General features: G+C 34.3%; 1 protein-coding gene across 7 annotated transcripts in view; it reads left to right on the top strand.

The window, feature by feature from the left end:
• The window catches only part of PHC3 (polyhomeotic homolog 3), a 69,588-nt gene that overhangs the window by 20,051 nt on the left and 30,473 nt on the right, over nucleotides 1-19,064 (top strand). For 5 of the 7 annotated variants that reach the window (XM_054580412.1, XM_054580409.1, XM_054580416.1 and 2 more), the window contains 5 exons: nucleotides 2,638-2,796; nucleotides 4,867-4,965; nucleotides 11,858-12,104; nucleotides 17,540-18,411; nucleotides 18,716-18,763. In XM_054580412.1, the coding sequence (XP_054436387.1) occupies nucleotides 2,638-2,796; nucleotides 4,867-4,965; nucleotides 11,858-12,104; nucleotides 17,540-18,411; nucleotides 18,716-18,763 (1,425 nt within the window). The remainder of the gene's footprint in view (nucleotides 1-2,637; nucleotides 2,797-4,866; nucleotides 4,966-11,857; nucleotides 12,105-17,539; nucleotides 18,412-18,715; nucleotides 18,764-19,064) is intronic. The other 2 variants (XM_054580421.1, XM_054580426.1) reach the window with 1 other exon arrangement.

Genomic DNA, 19,064 nt, shown 5'->3' with positions numbered 1-19,064 from the left:
ATGATTAACACATGGTCCCCACCCTTAAAGAAATAAATTATTGTTTAGAAGGGTAGAAGTGTATTGAAGATAACAGTTAGACAAAAAGGAGGATAAATAGTTTTACTATTGGATACAGGGATGCCTGAAAAAGTTATTAGAGCTGAAGATTTTTGAGAGGGAGTTGTTTACTACATAGATGTAGAGGGGGTGGGGCTTGGGGGTAAGAGAATGATCAGTCCAGTCCAGAGCATTGTTAGCAGGGCCGTAGAGGCCTGAGAAATCATATTGCAAATAGCTTCATGTGGTTTATGTGAAGGGTATTGTATGGAGGAGTGAGAGCACATGATACTAGAGAGTCAGGGGAAGTTGAATGTTATCCAGAAAGTTCTTAAATGATTAATTAATATTAATAAAATCAGGGAAAGATGATCTGGCAAGGAGGAGGAGTCAAGATTCCAGGTAGGGGGATCAGTTTGCATCTGCTAAAGAAATCTAGGTGGAAGTGCCATGGCCCCAGACTCTCAAAATAAGTGATTAAAAATCAAAATGAAAATGAGGATAATAAAGGTATAGAATCAATAAGATATAGTACATGTGTAGTAAAGGGGAGGGAAGAATCAGGATGACCCTCAGATAATTTGTTTTGGGGGTTAGTAAAAGATGACAGTGGCCATTTTGAGAAAAAGCTGGTTTAAGAAGAAATAATAGTGGGTTCCATGTTTAAACATGTTGATTTTGAGCAAGAGACATCCAGTAAGGTGTGTTCTGTAGGTATTTGGATCTGGAGCTCAGGATAAGAGTTTGTCATTAAGAATAAATCATGATTGAACTCTTTGAACTAGGAATAGATGTGATAATTTAGGAATTTAGGAAGAAAAGTGTTGAGGACAAAGCACGAACATTTTGGAGATGGGTCAGAAAGAAGGTTGAGAAGGAATGGTCTGAAGAGAACTCACTGAATTTGTCAGAGGGCATTGAGTGTTGCTAATGGGGGTTAGTGGCATTTTAGGAGTAAAAGCTAGATGCAGACTGATTCCGTGTATTATATTGTGTTTATGTGCTAAATCATAGGTTTAAGTATTTTATTAAAACTAAGAAATACTTAAAAGATACAGCTAAATTTGGAGAATTAATTAACCAATTTTTGTGTACCCTCTGTACAGTTTTTAAAAACTTTTTATTTTAAAATAATTGTAAACTCATAGGAAATTACAAAAATAGTACAGAAAAGTGCTCCCCTTTAACCTTCACTCAGCTACCTCCATTCACTTGTTCAGTTTAACAGATGTCCTGGACTAGTGCTAATGTTAATGCTTGGGATGGATTATAGAACTGTACAGGTAATATAAATTTGTATTCTGTACCCCAACATGGCGCAAGCCTGGAGTTTTGATTTTCATAGGAGCCTCTCTTCCCCAACTGGGCACAGGGCAGATGGCAAGCTGCCTTGCTGTTCCTCAGGACATATGGTTGGAGTTTCTCCAGCCTCCTTTTCACATACTCGGCAGCGCTTTTGAGGATCTTGGCTCAAAATAGGGTTTTTTGTTTGTTTACTTCCAGCGCTCCCTGAAATACGCTCAAAATCAGGTGTTCTATATCTATAGGCCAGTATCTCCCTAGACTACCTTGGTGTCAGCTGGAACTTTACATCTTTGAGAGTCTTCTTTTCCGGCACCTAGAAATTTCCTTCTCCTCTTTGCCTTTTAAAATTCATTTATACTGCTTTTTCATGTTGACTTAGCATTTCATTGAGTGCATTTGGGCACACGGATGTATGAGTCCAGTCTGCCTTGTTGCTTGACTCATCTAATAGAAGTTTTTATTTCTTATTTCTTAATTTTATTTTGTGCTTTGTCCACAAAAAGGATTTGAGGTAGGATTATATTACTTTTGTTAAAAATATTATTTATTTTTACAATGGATAACACATGAATGTGGTGTGAAATTAGAAGATAAAAAAGAGTATACAGATCTTCCTTTGCCCTGCTCCCTATTTATCCCACCCAGTTTGCCTGCAGAGATGCTAGCCTCTTATGTATCCTAGAAGCAGACTGTGCACTAGTTTATTCTTTAACAGTAGTTCTAAATTTTAAAATAGTGTTTATAATTTATTTTTGTAATAGTGTTCAGGATTTTTCCGTATGCTTGACAAGTAGCAATTGTAGTTTCTTCTTCTCTGAGAGCTTTTGAGGAAGAATGTTATACTAATTATATGTTACATGTATGTTTTTGTATATATGAATGGATTATCTGTGTTTTAATTTTTTTCACTTCAAAAATCCCCCAGAATGTGACAGAAGGTGACAAAATAGTGTAAACTGTTGACTTGAATGTTTTAAATTACTATGTGGAATATTAAAATAATGGAACATTAGCTCTACTTTTGGGGAGGTAGTGAAAATGATATTTTAAGGTACTGGAATCTTATTGAAACACAATGAGGATATCCTTCAGAATTGTTCTGATTACTAACCAGTAAATGCTGTTGTTTGCATATGTGTAAATAATTCCCCAGAGAAGTGAGGGGCATCTGTCAAAGTTGAAGTCCTCATTTTTAGATTCCTTAGCCACTGTCTGTACTATTGATTGCCTAACTGCAGCTTGGTGAAAATCAGTGACATGGAAGCCTATGACCTAATATGTTTTCTTCCTTAGATCAACCTCTCCACTTCTCCTACACCTGCACAGTTAATAAGCCGTTCCCAGGCTTCCAGTTCTACCAGCGGCAGTATTACCCAACAGACTATGTTGCTAGGGAGTACCTCCCCTACCCTAACTGCAAGCCAAGCTCAAATGTATCTCCGAGCTCAAATGGTAAGATGTGAGCTACCAAATTTCTTTAGTGTTTAAGGACTTGAGAGAAATCAAAATGTTTCTGGATTTGATGCAATAAGCATTTTAATATTTAAGAGTTGTTTAACAAATTTTTTATGTGCATGTGTGCTTAGCTCTTGTACATTTATGTCATAAAAAATTCTTTTAATTGTGTAGGCCTTCTTGGTGTATCAGATAATAATCAGCAACATTGGGAAGCTGATAGATCTGTAACACAGGAGTGATTATTTTTTTAAATATCGAATTTCATTGATTTCAAATCTTTTTTCATATTTTAACATCTGAAACTGAGATGGAATTGTATAAACTGAGAGGCATCTTACATTATAATTGGTTCATATAGTGATACATGAAATCACTATGTATCTTTGACATTTTAGATTTGATAAAATAGTTAGAAATGTTAAAAACTTGGTTAACTATAAGTTAGAATTTATATTGTGATGTCTTCTGAAATCTGAATTGGAGTTTCTGTTAACTCACCAGATGATTCTTAGCTTTGGTTATTTGTCTCACAAATTTTGCAAGGTGGTTTGTGTTCTCTAAAGCTCACTTTGACCTTTTATTAATATAGGAATGTTAATTTGGCTATTTTGTATTTGAGTACCTACTGATTTCCTAATTTAACTGTTGAGCTTCTTTAGGGAATGTAGAAATTGATTGACATTTCCTTTATTTGATGTCATTCCAGGTAGCTAGACAAAAAATTTGGCCCTCGCATGTACTTACTACTTTCTTTTTTTTTGTCCTAAGAACTGAATATGTATATCTGGATCCGCACAGATCTCCACTAAAATCGCAAAGGAAGTTTCCCATCATATTTCTAATAGGAAACAATGACATGACCCACTTTTTATTTACAAATTATTCAGTAGACATTGCCATATTTGTTTTTTTTCCCACCGAGAGCTTGTATTTAATTAATAATATGCTTCAAAATTAGGTTGAACCACTTGAAATGGTTCTAATTTGACTGTTTTTGTCTCCTTGGAAGTTTCATATGGGTTCAAGCTAAATAGAACATCTTCTCTTAAGGTTTAATGCTTTCAGCTGTTTGTACTGGAAATTAACTTCTCATGAAAGTTATTTTGTTGTGTGATTTACTCAAATTTAATATAGTATAAAGAACTGAAGTTTAAAAGATCCCCTTCATCAGTAATTGTAATTTAAACAGGAATGGTTTGGAGGAACTAAAGAACTCAGTGCAGTTTTGAAAATAAACTGTTTACACATTCTTGGAAACATCTGTCATAATTTACTAAGTTGGATTGGATAATTTCTGAGTGGATTGTATTACCTTTTTACATTAATGGCATTCTGTTTCAATATTGAAAAAAAGCAGTTGAAAAGAGATGGTGATTATTAGTAAATAAATCAAGTATGACTTCATTATTAATTTTTCATGTGAAGTGCTTTTTTTGCAGGCTGTTTTGTTGTTGAGTTTTGGCATGTTTTGGCATTTATATTTAGAATGATTTTTTTTTCTTTACAGATGGTTTTAAAATCAAGAGCAACCTAAGTTTGTACTATAGATCCTATGTAGTTGAGTGAAAGAAGTAGTGTAGTATATCGCATAGTTATCTTCTGTGGTAAGAGCAATGAAAAGACTTTTGGGGGTTTCTTTTCATGTTTTTCACTTTAACTTGTGTTCAGGAGTAGTGACTATGGTTGTCTGTTGTAACTTACATTTTAGGAATCCTGCCACAGTAGTTTTGAATTGGGAAAAATTTAAGTACAATAGCTTATTTGGAGCAAAATTTGGTATGAGGATTTCATATTATCTAAGTACATATTCTTTTTTTGTGCACTGATTTATTTTTCTACTCATCAGAATCATGCACTGTTTCAAAAATGTTTATGGTTTTCTTTTTAAGTTCTCTATTACCAGAAACTTCTCTGTGTCACGTAAAATCCTTTTGCTTAGGAGGCAGTCCTAAACTGCATTGTCTCTCTGTCACAAATTTCAGTCTCCCTTGCCTGCTATACATTGTGTGTGAGACATGTTCTTTTGTCTTAGGGTATTTTTTTTTGGTTTTTCTGTCTGTACAGCTGATTTTCACACCCGCTACCACTGTGGCTGCTGTACAGTCTGACATTCCTGTTGTCTCGTCGTCATCGTCATCTTCCTGTCAGTCTGCAGCTACTCAGGTGAGCTTGTCTAGCTTCGTAATGTGGAACTAGAGGACTGGGTCTTCAGGTTAAAGATAAACGTACGTTTGTGTTTAAATTACTGATGGTTTCAGTGCTCTTTGTCATGCATTTCAGATTGAAATTTAATAAAATACAATAACAACTTCAAGAAAGTTTTCTTCTGTAGAAATTACAGTACCAGTAAACACAGATATTTAGGTTATTCAGCATTAGTGAAAATGAGTTTTTGCTGTGACAGTGTGTTTTATTGTAAAGCAGGGTTATTTCTTACTATGTGAGATGTATTCTTCTGTATAGATTCCTTTGCAAGCAGTTACATAATAACTAACTCAAGATGGATTTTAAGGTTAAAAATGAATTGAATTAGGTAAATTTTAAATTTAAATGATTGAATAGAATATTAAGTTTCTTTGGTACTATGGAAAAGTGAACCATAACTTTTTCCTCACACTATTTACAGAAATAAAATAGAATTTTGACTTAACATTAACAGCCAAAACAATAAAACCCGTATTAGGAAACATAGGGAATACCTTCACTATTCTAGGGTAGACAAAGCTTTCTTAGGTCATGAAAAGCAATAACCATAAAAGAAAATAAGTTGGGCTTTATCAGAATTGAAAACTGTTCTTCAAAAGACTTTGTTATGCCCTAGCTGTTGTGGCTCAGTGGACTGAGCGCTGGCCTGCAAACCAAAGGGTTGCTAGTTCGATTCCGGTCTAGGGCACATGCCTGGGTTGCTGGGTCAGGTCCCCAGTGGGGGCATGTGAGAGGCAGCCACACAGTGATGTTTCTCTTTCTCCCTTCTTTCCCTTCTCTCTAAAAATAAATAAATAAATAAAATCTTTAAAAAAAAAGACATTGTTACAAAGATGAAGAGGCAAGCCACAGACTTAAGGAAAGTGGTCACAAAACGTATAATTGACAGAGGACTTTTATTCAGAATATGCAAGGTATGCTTGCAATTCAATAATAATATGGGGAAAAGATTTGAATACTTCATAAACGAAGATATACTAAAGATTGACAAGCACATGAGAAAATGCTCAACATCATTAATCATTGTAGAAATGCAAATCAAACCACAACGGATATCACTACACACCCACTAGAATGGCTGAAATGAAGGACTGGCGAGAATGGGGAGCAGCCATATTATCATATATTGCTGGTGAGATTGTAAATTAGTACAAGCACTTTGGAAAGCAGCTTGTCAGTTCCTTATACAGTTAAACATATGCTTAACATGTAACCCAGCAATTCCACTTCTAGATGTTTAGTGTGAGAGATTTGAAAATACATATCCACATAAAGATAGGTAAATGAATATTCATAGCAGCTTTATTCAGAATAGCCCCAAACTGGAAACAACCAATGTTCTTTAACTGGTAAATGAATAAATAAATTGTGGGATATTACTCAGGAAAGAAAGATGCTATTGATGCATCTCAGAAACATTATAATTAGCAAAAGAAGGCTAGATACCAGAGAGTTACATACTCTATGATTTCATTTATATGAAAGTCCAGAACAGGCAAAACTAAGCTATAGTGAAAAAAATCAGATTGGTGGTACCTGGATCAGAAGGTAGGGCAGATTGACTGGGAAGGGGCATGAATGAACTTTCTGGGTGATGGAGATGTTCTGTATCTTGACTGGAGTGGTGATAATATGTTGTATACAGATATCAAAACTCATTGAACTGGTTCATTCATTCATTTTACTTTATGTAAGTTATATCTCAGTAAAGTTGGGAAAAATGAATTCGTAAATTTTAAATTAAAACATTAAAAAATGTCTTCTATTAAAAAATTAAAAGTACAGTATTGTATGACACCATTTTGGTATTTTTCCATAGAAATTGGTGTATCTTATCATCATCCTTGGCTTCTTATTTTTAATTTAGTCGCAGTCTTCTGGTAAAAAGCAAAAAATGAGATAATATTAAGATTCTTTGGTACTTTTCATAGACCCTCTTTATATATTATTTTATTTAATAATAAAGACTAATTTTAATATGTTAACATATAAATATGTTGATCAGTTAAACTTAAGTTTTTCCTAATGTGCCCTGTGACCCTCTACAATTACTGAGCTTTTTTGGACTTTAGTTTTCATATTTACAAAATGAGACCTTTGTCTTTGTTAACATTAAAATTTTTTCAGCTCTAAACTTTTATGATGTCTCTTTTTGAAATGGATTGAAGTAATGGTTTTCCTGTTTTGCTTTGGTTTTTTAAAATCTAGTAGAGCTAGGCCATTATCAACTTGCAGAATCTTTTCAGTTTTAATTTTTATTTATATTTTGTTCCACCTTAAATTTTAATTGATTTACAAGATGCATAAATAAAGCAAGATAAAATTAATTGAAAGCATGCAAGAAAAAAAGCACAAATAAAGGAAAGTGGCATGGAGCTAGGAGTGAGATTGCTATGCAGATTATGTGCTTGAAGCCCTGTATGCACTTCAGTTCAATACCCCACTTCCATTCTTAATTAGTTATATGGCTTTAGACAAGTTACCAAAAATCCCTAACAGTCATACATACTTGCAGGGTGAGTTGAAGAATAAGTAATACATATGTTTAGTGTCTAGAACATTATTAGAGACACTCATTAGTACTTTTTTTGCAAGGAGGAATGGAAAGACTTGGGTCCAAATTCTGACTTAAGCAACAGTTGCCAGCTTTGTCACTTGCCAGTTGATTGATTTTGGACAAGGTCGTAGCATAGCATAGTGATTATAAATTTGGACTGTGAAGCCAGACTCTGGGTTCAAATACACATTCAACCACTTTCTCATTGGATATCCTTAATCTCTTGCCTCAGTTCTAACAACATAAAATAAAATAAATAATAAAAAATAATTATAATGTTTATTTCATAGTGTTGTAGTGAGGATTAAATATGTTAATAATTGAAAAACAGAACAGTGTCTGATACATAGTAGGCACTCATTAAATGTTAGCTTTTATTATTACCTTGGTTAAACCTGTTTCTTCACTGTAAACTAGAAGTTATAGCTCAGAGTTGTTGTAAGAAATAAAGGAGCAGTGATCATAAAGTACTTAGCATACTGCCTGGCACATAAGATATCACATGCCACTAATTACTGTCTTTGTTAATACAGGGTCCGGCAGAAGTAACGCCTGGTTGAGTGTGGTTGGTAGAGTACATGAATGTCTCACACGAGATGGACAGCAATTTGAATATTGCACCTAAAATGTCATATGGTGTGCTTGAGTGTGATATTGTTATGTTACAGAATTACATGCTTATGATTTTGTGATAAAAGATTTTAATAAAAAGGGGGCATTATTTGTGCCGGATCCTGTATCTTGTCTAAAGACGAGTCACAAATTTGGTTCTTATCTTTGAAGTAGCTAATAAGAGAGAAACAATCATTTAAAGGATTTACAGTTTCCAAGGTAAAATAAACCAGTTAGGAAAATACAACTAACATGCCCTTTTGAGCACAGTTTGTCTTGTGGGTTTTTATGGAGAAAACATCTTATAGGCTCTTTAATAGTAAAATGAGCATAATAAAATAGTTTATAAAAGTGACTTCGGTGTAATGTGATACAGATACATGGTTCAGTGGTAATCTGAGTTAATTCCAGGACAGACTTTGAGGAAGCTTTAGGAATTTCTCTACAAATGTTTTTCTCTGCTATGCCTTTTTTGAAATGGCAGTGAATGAAGCCGGCAGTGGTAAATGATGCTAGTACTTTGAATATTCCAATGGTAAATTTTCTCAAGTTTAGGGCTGTTAGTTTTGACAAATCTGTGCTCCACTTTGTTAATTTTAAAACTTACATTTTTAGTTTTTAAAATAATTAGTGTGTGATTGAGAAATACCAAATTTCAAGTTTTATTTTAATACTCTAAGTGATAGAAGCCACAGTTAATTTTTTTAGTATTAAAATTTATTTATAGCACACTGTGAAAAAGTGAGAAATTTGGAATATTTTACCCTTATATACTATTTTAAAGGCTCCATCCTTTCTCCCCACCACGTTAAAAAAAATATTTTATTTTAGGAAAAAATCTCATTTTCAAAAAGATATGATAGGACTGAGAGTATGCTTATAGAAAAGGAAGAAATCTTACTTACCATGACTATCTGGGTAATGCTGTGAGAATTGAGAAGAAAACAGCCCTTGGGACTTAAAACCTAGAAACTCAGCTCTACTGCTGGCAGTGTGACTTTAACTCCTAGTTTTCTCATCTGCAAAGGAGGGATGCTACGGTAATCCACATAGTATTTTTTAGATTCAAATTGAGAAATATGGTGTGAGAGTATTTGGGTAATCTACTGTAAAAATGGAAAGTGTGAAATTAGCTAAAACGCTTCACATGAAATTTAGATGTTTTTAAAAGTCAGAAAGTTTCTATAGCTTGATCATAGGAAGGTTAGATGAAAGTTGGATATCAGTGTGCCCTAATATTCTTTATTCAGAAAGGATGTGTTCTCTTCAAAAAGTGAAGCTCTGTCAAGGAAAACTGAATATGTAATCTCCCTATTAATAGCTAAATTAACTTTGTAATATAGTTTAGAAGTGTAGTTTACATGTTTTAAATTTATTGTAAATATTTAAGTGAAGATGACCAAAGATATTATAGCCATAGTCTGAAATTTATCCATTCATATAAAGAATATTTGAATATATACACACACATATATTTTCTTCCAGAATTCCAGAAAACAAAAGGAAAATTAAAAGAGTGTATGATCCTACAGAAATGGACTGTCCCATGTTTTCATTGTGTCAAATCTTCGTATATATGTAATTATATATATGCTTTTTAGATGAAGGAAAGTTTTCAGATTTTCAAGTTTTTAAGATCCTAATATGCTTCCACTAGATATTTGTTGAGATTTTTGGTAAAATATGAACAGGTTTTAATGTTAGCCTAAGAAAACCACAAGTAGAACTAACTAACTAACTAACTAAATAAATAGATAGATAGCAAACCATGTAATACATATTGCAGAGTCAGATACAAGAGAATACCTCAAACCTGCAGGGTTTCTGTTGTGTCTGCAGCATGGACTGTGGGGAATACAAAAATGAAGGTCAGAAGTAAGAGTCTGCCAGCCAGGGTCTCAGAATTTCACAGACACAGACACGAGTAATTATCGAATAAGCTAGACATTAGTCAATGCTACAGGCCAGTGTGATCCAAATATATGGGAAAAGCATTAGACAGGGCAGGAGGAATTATTTCTACCCAGGGACTTTGTGGAAGATCTTTGGGAGAGTGAGCGGGATTTTTACTGGGTCTTGAAGGAGCATTCAGGAAGAATGGCATTTGAAGCAAGAGGAGCTTGAACAAGGGTTCTAAATGAAGGAAGTATAAGGTAGTTTGGAAAAGGGTGAGTAAAATAGTTTGGCTAGAATATGAATATTGTGGACTACAAGAGTGGAAAATGGGCTTGAAGTGGTTTAGGCCTTGACTGTGAAGGGCTTTGGGTGGCAAGCAGAGAAACATGAATTATAGCACATTTTGTTTTTGCATTAATTTCAATAATATAGCAGTTTTTACTCCACTTATATTGCTGTGAAATATCTGAAATAACTGACAAAAATCAGAGAAGATGCTTCATATGGTCTCACTTAGACGATTCTTTCAATAGCTTAGAATAGAACTGATGAAAATTTCGATTTCCCTGAGGCTAGTTAGGGTTTAGTACCTGCTATTGGCTGAACACTGCATTTGGCACCTGGGAAGAGAAGGTATAGCCTTTGAACATCAGTTAATGATACAGTTGTAGAGACAGAACACACATGAAACTGAAGAACATTCATAAAGCAGCAATATATCATTTGCTTTGTCACTTTAGACTCTCTTTTACTTCAGTGTCCTTCCCAAGGCTAGTGCTAGCGTAAATGTATTTCGTGCATTCATTCCAGATAGTGAAAAACTTCGGTAGCTATTGGAGAGGCGTGTTCTTTTCTGCCTGGCTGTTTGGAAATGTTACAAACCTCATGCGACTATAATGGGGATGATCCTTTCCACCATCCAGTCTGGCAGTATGTTTAGAATAGCACTTGTAGTCAGGGGCTATCACAGAAACCATTTCAAGGCCATGCACAATCTTTTCAGTTCATGAGGTCTGGTTCTCAAAAGCAGGTGAGTGAGCCATACAACAACAATAAAAATCTAACTTATCTTTTTAAAAGGAATTAATAGGAAATGATTTTCATAGTTATCATGGTGGGATAGGTGATTTGATGAATTAGTTTTCTTACAAGATTAGTGTTCTCAAAATCTCTGTGGAGCTGGTAACTTTTTTGTTATCTCTTTCTTATCTTTATTAAGACAGCAATATTGTATCCACACTCTCCTAATTATGTAAGTTCATGAGATACTTGTAACCTTAAAATGTTTCACAATCCTGGCATGTGGCAGTCAGACTGAGGTTGAAGGAATTGCTCATTCATCCCTACACACCTTGGGCTTCCCCACCTCTGCATCTTTGCTCAAGTTTTCCCCATTACCTGGAACGACCTTCATCTTTCTCCTTCTCTTTGGCTGTCTCCAAGCTGGTAATAATTTTAAAATCCAGTATGTTGCAGAGTAATTTATTCATAGTTCATAGTTCATTGTTCATACACACACACACACACACATTCCATTTTCATTTAGTTCTTAATGATTTTCTTTCTTAATATTTCTTCTTAAAATGTCACTTAATATTTAAGATTTGATGACTTAGAATAATAACTCCCCTTTCCCTCAGGATTTATTAGTTGTTTCAAGTGCTTGGAGCTTTATGTATGAAAAACATAATAGAAATGTGTTGTCAACATTGTTATAATGGTAATGATTACTACATCAATTAATACCATCTGTTTCATCTGTATTTTTTGTTACATGGTTCTTAGGTTCAGAATTTAACATTACGCAGCCAGAAGTTGGGTGTGCTCTCTAGCTCACAGAATGGTCCGCCAAAAAGCACTAGTCAAACTCAGTCATTGACAATTTGTCATAACAAAACAACGGTGACCAGTTCTAAAATCAGCCAACGAGATCCTTCTCCAGAAAATAATAGGAAAGGAGAAAGCCCAAGTCTGGAATCACGAAGCACAGCTGTCACCCGGACCTCAAGTATTCACCAGTTAATAGCACCAGGTGGGATAAAACTTTTGTTGAAGATAGTCGCATTTTTCTTTTTCTTAGCAGGCAGAGCAAAACAAAAGATGTCCATTACTTGAATAAGAATGATACTTTTAAAGCATTTTAAAATGTAGATTTCATAAGTTAAAAAGAATATCTTAAAAACTGTTGCTTAAAAAAAGAAATCAAGCGAGCCCAACAGCTAAAACAATTTGTAACAATAAAACAGATTTTTTTTTTTTGTCAATTGACATTTGATTAACATCTTCATTTTATGCTGCTCTCCCATTATAGCAGTAAAACTTTTTAGCTTAGAAACAAGATTTGTCCTTAGTTCGTTGGATATGCTTTAGTGGAACAAAATTAAAAGCCTTTAGAAAAGCAAGGTTTTGTTTTGTTTTTTGTTTAAAATTGTCATTAGTGGGAGGGATTTATCACTTCACAAAAATAAGGATTATGCACAATTATTTTCCTTACCACATCGCTTTTTACCGTCTCGGATTTCATCTCTGAGAGGAAGATGTCAAGGGATCAACTAAGTCATTTTCATTCTCATCAACCTTTGAATTTTGAATCCCCTGTGCACTTCTGCTATCTACAGATAACCTTGCTTCATGGTTCTCATGCTGAAAATGTTGGAGCCATCCAGAGTGAGTTTCCTTACCATCTCTTCTATTCATCTCAGAATTTGTCATTGCTGACCTTTCTTTACTTCTTAATAAGATAAGGAATTATCTACTTTCTTCTTTAAAAGTTAGCACTGTTTTCTTGTGTCATCGATCACATTGTTTTTACTGGCTCCTGACCTTCTTTCATAGTTATTGTGTCTTTTGTCTCCTTCATGCTGGATGTTTTCCTTTGCTTCTCCAGCATACCTAGGTCTCCCCTAATCTTAATATATGTGCACATGTTTTTATACCAGTATAACTATTGTTTATTGAAAGTGTACATGTGTTTAGACACCTCATGTGTCATTAAAAAAACAACCTTTTATCCAGTCTTACCAGGCAAGCATCTTCTTTCTTTCCTTTTATAACTCTGCATTACTTATTGAAGAATCATTTTTAACATTACTGAAGTCTGCATTTTCTTCACCTAAGCCTATTTCTCTTCTTATGTTTCCTCCGGGCTAATATTGCCAATGTTCTCTAAATCACCCAATCTCAAAATGTTTGAATTGTTTGATTTCCCTAGTTAGAAATCTCTCATTACTCTGAACTTGTATAGCATTTGTGTGCTCCTTTATGGCACTTTGTCTTTTATAGTTATTTATATACTTAGCTTTCTACTAGATGGTAAGCTCTTTGAGGGTAGGACAATATTATTGAGCACTTGTGTGTCAGGTACTGTACATTTATTAACTCTTTTAATCCTTTTTTCAGGTTCATCTTTTTATCTTGACAGTACTAAGTTGTACCTTATATGTACTTATCTGTAATAGGTGGACAGGAAATATTTGTTGGATTAATGGTTGATTTTTTTTTTTCCATTTGAATTCTGGAACCTGTAGCACAGTTTTTTTTTCTATTTGCATTAATTAGGTATTACTGGTTGGAATTCTTAAATCTGAATCTTAGATAAGTGCGGTCTTTGTTATAATGTACAAATTAATACATTTATTCATAGTATAGTTAGATGTGAATTCTTTTTTATAAACATCTGTGTATGCCATGTTCTGCTCTCTGTATTGCTTGATAACAGGATTTTTATGCTGAATTGTCCAGAGTATTCTCAGCCTCAAACTGGCCTCTGGCCAGTGTTGGTAGGAGTCAGTGAGAAGCAGCAGTGACCCGTTCATTGTGCTTGGAATGACTGCTTGGGATAATTTTTAGTGGTTCCCATAGTTTTGATATATTATAATGGAGGGTAGGTTAATTTCTTTCCAAAGAGAATGTTATCTTCAGAGAAAGCTAGAAACTCTTTTAGGGTTAGTTCAGGCAAAGAGATTGACTTTCAGATTTTCAGTCTCCTTAAACTCCCAGTATCTAGTTCTAGGTTGACATTTATTCTTCCCTCTTTCATTGGTAGTGTAATAATATCTTTAGTTGTCTTCCTCTGATGGCCAGTATTTTTTGTAGGCTAAAACCATCAGAGTCTTAGGAAAATTGCAATTCAAAAATCAGATGCTATGTGAAGTAACCAAACTGTAGTATTTTATAGTGTCATTTATTAGAAACAAAATCAAATGGAACATCCTAAGTCATATAAACCTTTGCGGTTATCAGATTGTAAGTTTGTTAAAATTTGTTCAAGCCTTACACTGTGGTTAGTCAAAGCAATTTCTGTCTTCTGGCAAGGCAATAGCTATATTTTCCACCTTTTAGTTTTTCTTTTTTTGTTCGTGGGAACTTAAGTTTGAAGCTAAGTTTTTTCTTTTCTCTCTTTTCTTTTTTGAGATTCTTGGATTGATAATTTGTCCTTTTCCTCAGTTAGAAAAATGCTTTTTCCTACAGGTCATTCTCAAATATAAAAAAAAAACTACTGTGTTCCAGTTTAGTATAGTCTAATAAATTATACAATGGACATGGTTATTATTTCCTTGTATGTATTTGTAGGGTGCTAAAATCATTTGGTTTTCTTCATCATTTCTTCTCGAAGGGGGAGTTCCCATGTGATAGTTAGTAATTCTATTTTTAATGTCTAAGATAAGGCAAGTGTCTGGAAAATATCCTTAAGTATATCAGAGTGCAAGTATTTTAAAGCAGTTTTTAGAGCTTTTATGAAATTAGTCTAGTTGGAAAAAATATGTACCCTTCTTTTGTAGACATTAATTTAGTATGCAATGGAAAGCCTCTATTAGTCTGTTCAGGCTGCCATAAAAAAAAAGAACAAACCATAGACTGGGTGTTTTAAACAACAGTTCGAGAGGCTGAGAAGTTCAAGATCAAGATCTAGCAGTGTTTAGTTTTTGGTGAAAGCTCTCTTCTGGGCTTACAGATGGCTGCCTTCTAGCTGTGCCCTGCCTTTCATCTGAGTGCTAGGTGATAGCACAGCAATCTCTTTGTGTTCTCTTCTTATAAGGGCACTAATTCTTTTAGGTCAGGGTCCTGCTTTGGTGACCTCATTTAACCTTAATTACTTCCTTAGAGACCCTATTACCAAATAGTCACATTAGGGATTAGGGCTTCAACATGTGTGAATTTTGTGGGACATATCCAGGCCATAATGGGAATTCAGACTTAGTTAGGACTTGTGGGTTCTTGTGATTTCAGGCAATGCTGAGAGTTTCTTCACTTTGTAATATATTAGATTAGTGTAATACCTTGTGTACCTCATGGTGTTGTTGTAACTATTGGATGAAATAATGTATTTAGTAATTTATAATAACCTATTATTTATAGTAATTAAATTGTCTACTGCCTTGAGAGCTGATGCCAGTCATAAATTCTCCAAATAAAATGCCACCCTAACAGTAATAAGGTATTTATTAAAACCAGAAAAAAGCATATGATTCTCAGGAACACTAGGGCTTTTCTTATACAGAAGTATTGTTTCAGATATTCTCCTAATTCTGTAATAGATGTGCTCGTCAGTTGGATTTAGGGAGTAATAGCCTCAACTTTGATTTCTGATCAAAGAAGAACTTAATCTAGGTGAAACGATAAACTGTTAATCTGTTGAATTATCAACTCTAGAATATAAAAAAAGATTGCTTACTTCTCGAGCACAGAATTTTTATTCCTATGAATATAATATTCACTATACTTAAAGAATATGCTAATTTTTAATTATAACTTAAAAATTGAATTAAAATGGGCCTTTGCTATTATGCTTGCAAATACTCTATTTCCTTATCTGTAAAAAGGCAATAATAATTCCTGTCTACTTCATTGATTTTTTTTTTTTTTTTTTTTTTTTAGTACAATGAGTGATGTGAAAGTACCTTGATCCCCTTGGAGGGAAGGCACTCTATAGAAGTCCTAGATTGTATTGAATACTCTGTGTAATCAACACATCTGTGAAGTGCCAACATAAATATTCAGTCTTAGTTTGAAGTGCTAGCCTAGTTATGTGAAAATTATTTTGTTAGATGACATTTTAGACCTAATTTCCATGAAAAAAAAAACACTTGAACCTTCTAAACTCCTCTTTTTTGAGATGTTAATTTGCTTAAAGGATCTCCCAAATTTTAAATACCAACCAACCAAATGTTTAAAAAAAAAAAACTGTTAGAAGTTTTTATAAGGCCTTTGTCAAAAATGTGGTTGAATATAAAAATAGATGCAAGACAAGTTTATGGCCTTTATCCTAGAATTCTGAAATTAAAAAAAAATTTTTTGCCCTGTCTTTAAGTCTGTTTTAAATGTGTATAATTTTTACATGATATTAATACTAAGCAGTCTTTTCAGTTTATTTTCTGGTAAACCCTGTTTCCTTTTTGTAAATTTATTTTTAATTGAAGTTAACATATTATATTAGTTTCAGGTATACAACATACTGACTATATATTTAGATATAGTGAACCCAGTTTCCATTCTTACTTGGAGAGGATTTCACGAGCATCTCCCTCTGTGTAAACATAAACACCGGTATGCAAAAGAGGCATACTGATGTGGATACTTGATATTCTTAACTCTGTATATATTATCCCTGTTGTGAGAGGCTCCTCTGGAGAAAACAGGTACTATCACTTAGAGATTACTCTAGGTTTTTTGTTTTTTTGGTTGTTTTTCTAAGGGGAAAGAAGTAAAACAGGCTTCTTTATTTAGATAACATGAATTTCTGATTGCCTTATTCTCTCTGTAAGCAAAACTAGTGCTCTCCTAGATTTGGAAGGGCTTCCGAAATTTAATTTCTAGTTACAGAGATTATTCGACCATGCTGTAGGAGTTACACACATCTCTTTTGCTTAATTAACTTTTTATACAAAAACATTTTCTCCTCTTGGGTTAAATAATCCAACTCTTCATCTTGGCTCAATTTGGTAACTTATTTGGGAAGCTTTGTAAGTAATTACATTGACGATTAGTTGGAAGAATGATTAGACATAAATTAGAAAGGATGAGACTTATTTTATGGATTTTAATATTGCATTGTTATGATTTTGAAGTTTTCTTTATATATACTATACTATACTTGTTCAGTGATATTCGTCTTTCCCCAAAGAAGGAATTCAAGTGGATAAACTTTCTTAAACATTAATGCAGATATACTGGGGACCTATAAAATATAATAATAATAAATCGTGTAGATTCAGATTTATAAATTAATCATTTTAGGCAATTTTCTTTTTGAACTTATCACAGTACAGCTAATTTTAGGAAATTTATAGTTTTCCAATTAAAGGATGTTTGACATTGCATTTTCAAGTCACTGTTGTCTGGAAGACTTTTTAATAGATTTCTGATGATTATGACCTTCTGATGTAAAAACTTTTCTCCTTTAAATTTATTTTAAAATTTCTATGATATTTTTGAAATAAATACTAATTCTTATTTTTTCTCTCACAGCTTCATATCCTCCAATTCAGCCTCATCCTCTAATAAAACATCAGCAGATTCCTCTTCATTCATCACCTCCCAAGGTTTCCCATCATCAGCTGATACTACAACAGCAGCAACAGCAAATTCAGCCAATCACACTCCAAAATCCAACTCAAGATCCACCCCCATCCCAGCACTGTATACCACTCCAAAACCATGGCCTTCCTCCAGCTCCCAGTAGTGCCCAGTCGCAGCATTGTTCACCAATTCAGAGTCATCCCCCTCCTTTAACGATGTCTCCTAGCCAGTCACAGTCAGCACAGCAGTCTGTAGTGGTTTCTCCTCCACCACCTCATTCACCAAGTCAGTCTCCTACTATAATTATTCATCCACAAGCACTTATTCAGCCACACCCTCTTGTGTCATCAGCTCTCCAGCCAGGGCCAAACTTGCAGCAGTCCACTGCTAATCAGGTGCAACCAACAGCACAGCTGAATCTTCCATCCCATCTTCCACTTCCAGCTTCCCCTGTTGTACACATTGGCCCAGTTCAGCAGTCGGCCTTGGTGTCCCCAGGTCAGCAGATTGTGTCTCCAGCATCACACCAGCAATATTCAACCCTGCAGTCCTCTCCAATCCCAATTGCAACCCCTCCGCAGATGTCGACATCTCCTCCAGCTCCGATTCCACCACTGCCCTTGCAGTCTATGCAGTCTTTACAAGTGCAGCCTGAAATTCTATCCCAGGGCCAGGTTTTGGTACAGAATGCTTTGGTGTCAGAAGAGGAGCTTCCAGCTGCAGAAGCTTTGGTCCAGTTGCCGTTTCAGACTCTTCCTCCTCCACAGACTGTTGCGGTAAACCTACAAGTACAACCACCAGCACCTGTTGATCCACCAGTGGTAAGCCCTTGGAAGCTCTTTGACTTTCTTGCTGAACTGAAAGTAAAAAACTGTTTTCTCCTACATTATGTTACATCACTAGAGCTACATGCCTGTGAATTTAAAAAGCCTGAAATTTCCATCTGTCAGTGTCTGACAAACATGCTGTATGGACAAAAAAAAAAAAAAAAAAAAAATTGCCATTAATTGTAGTATGGTTGCATGCTTGATAATTTGTGATGGTTATTAAAGTCCCTCGTTAATTTTATTACTATTTAAACAAATCCATCTGCTATCTTTACAGAGTTGATTTTTTTTCCCCAAGGGAATGCATTTGAACCAGTGTCATCTGCACAAAGTTTTTTCTCTTAAGGTGATTATCCTTCATAGATCCCTTCTGTTGGCTTGTATGTTCTTAAACGTATGGTTTATCTAGCTAACCTTTTTGGTTGTATGCAGTCTGAAGTCCTGGGCCTTTCGGAGCTTTTGTTTCAAGGGTATGCTTGTATGATACAATTTTTTGGTAAAATTATCTTTTATAATTAAAATTATAAAAACATTTATTTTAGAAAAGGATGCAACTTTGCAAAAAACATTAACTGTAGACGATCTTTCAGAATTATTGGAGGTCAGAATATTAAATTTCTATTGGGGAAAATATAAACTTAAAATAT

Source organism: Pteronotus mesoamericanus, unplaced genomic scaffold, assembly GCF_021234165.1.
Source record: "Pteronotus mesoamericanus isolate MK-2021 breed Mesoamerican mustached bat unplaced genomic scaffold, CSHL_Meso_final contig_116, whole genome shotgun sequence".
Taxonomy (NCBI): Eukaryota; Metazoa; Chordata; class Mammalia; order Chiroptera; family Mormoopidae; genus Pteronotus; species Pteronotus mesoamericanus.
The sequence above is the reverse complement of the archived record's forward strand: the minus strand, read 5'-3'. Positions and strand labels throughout refer to the sequence as shown.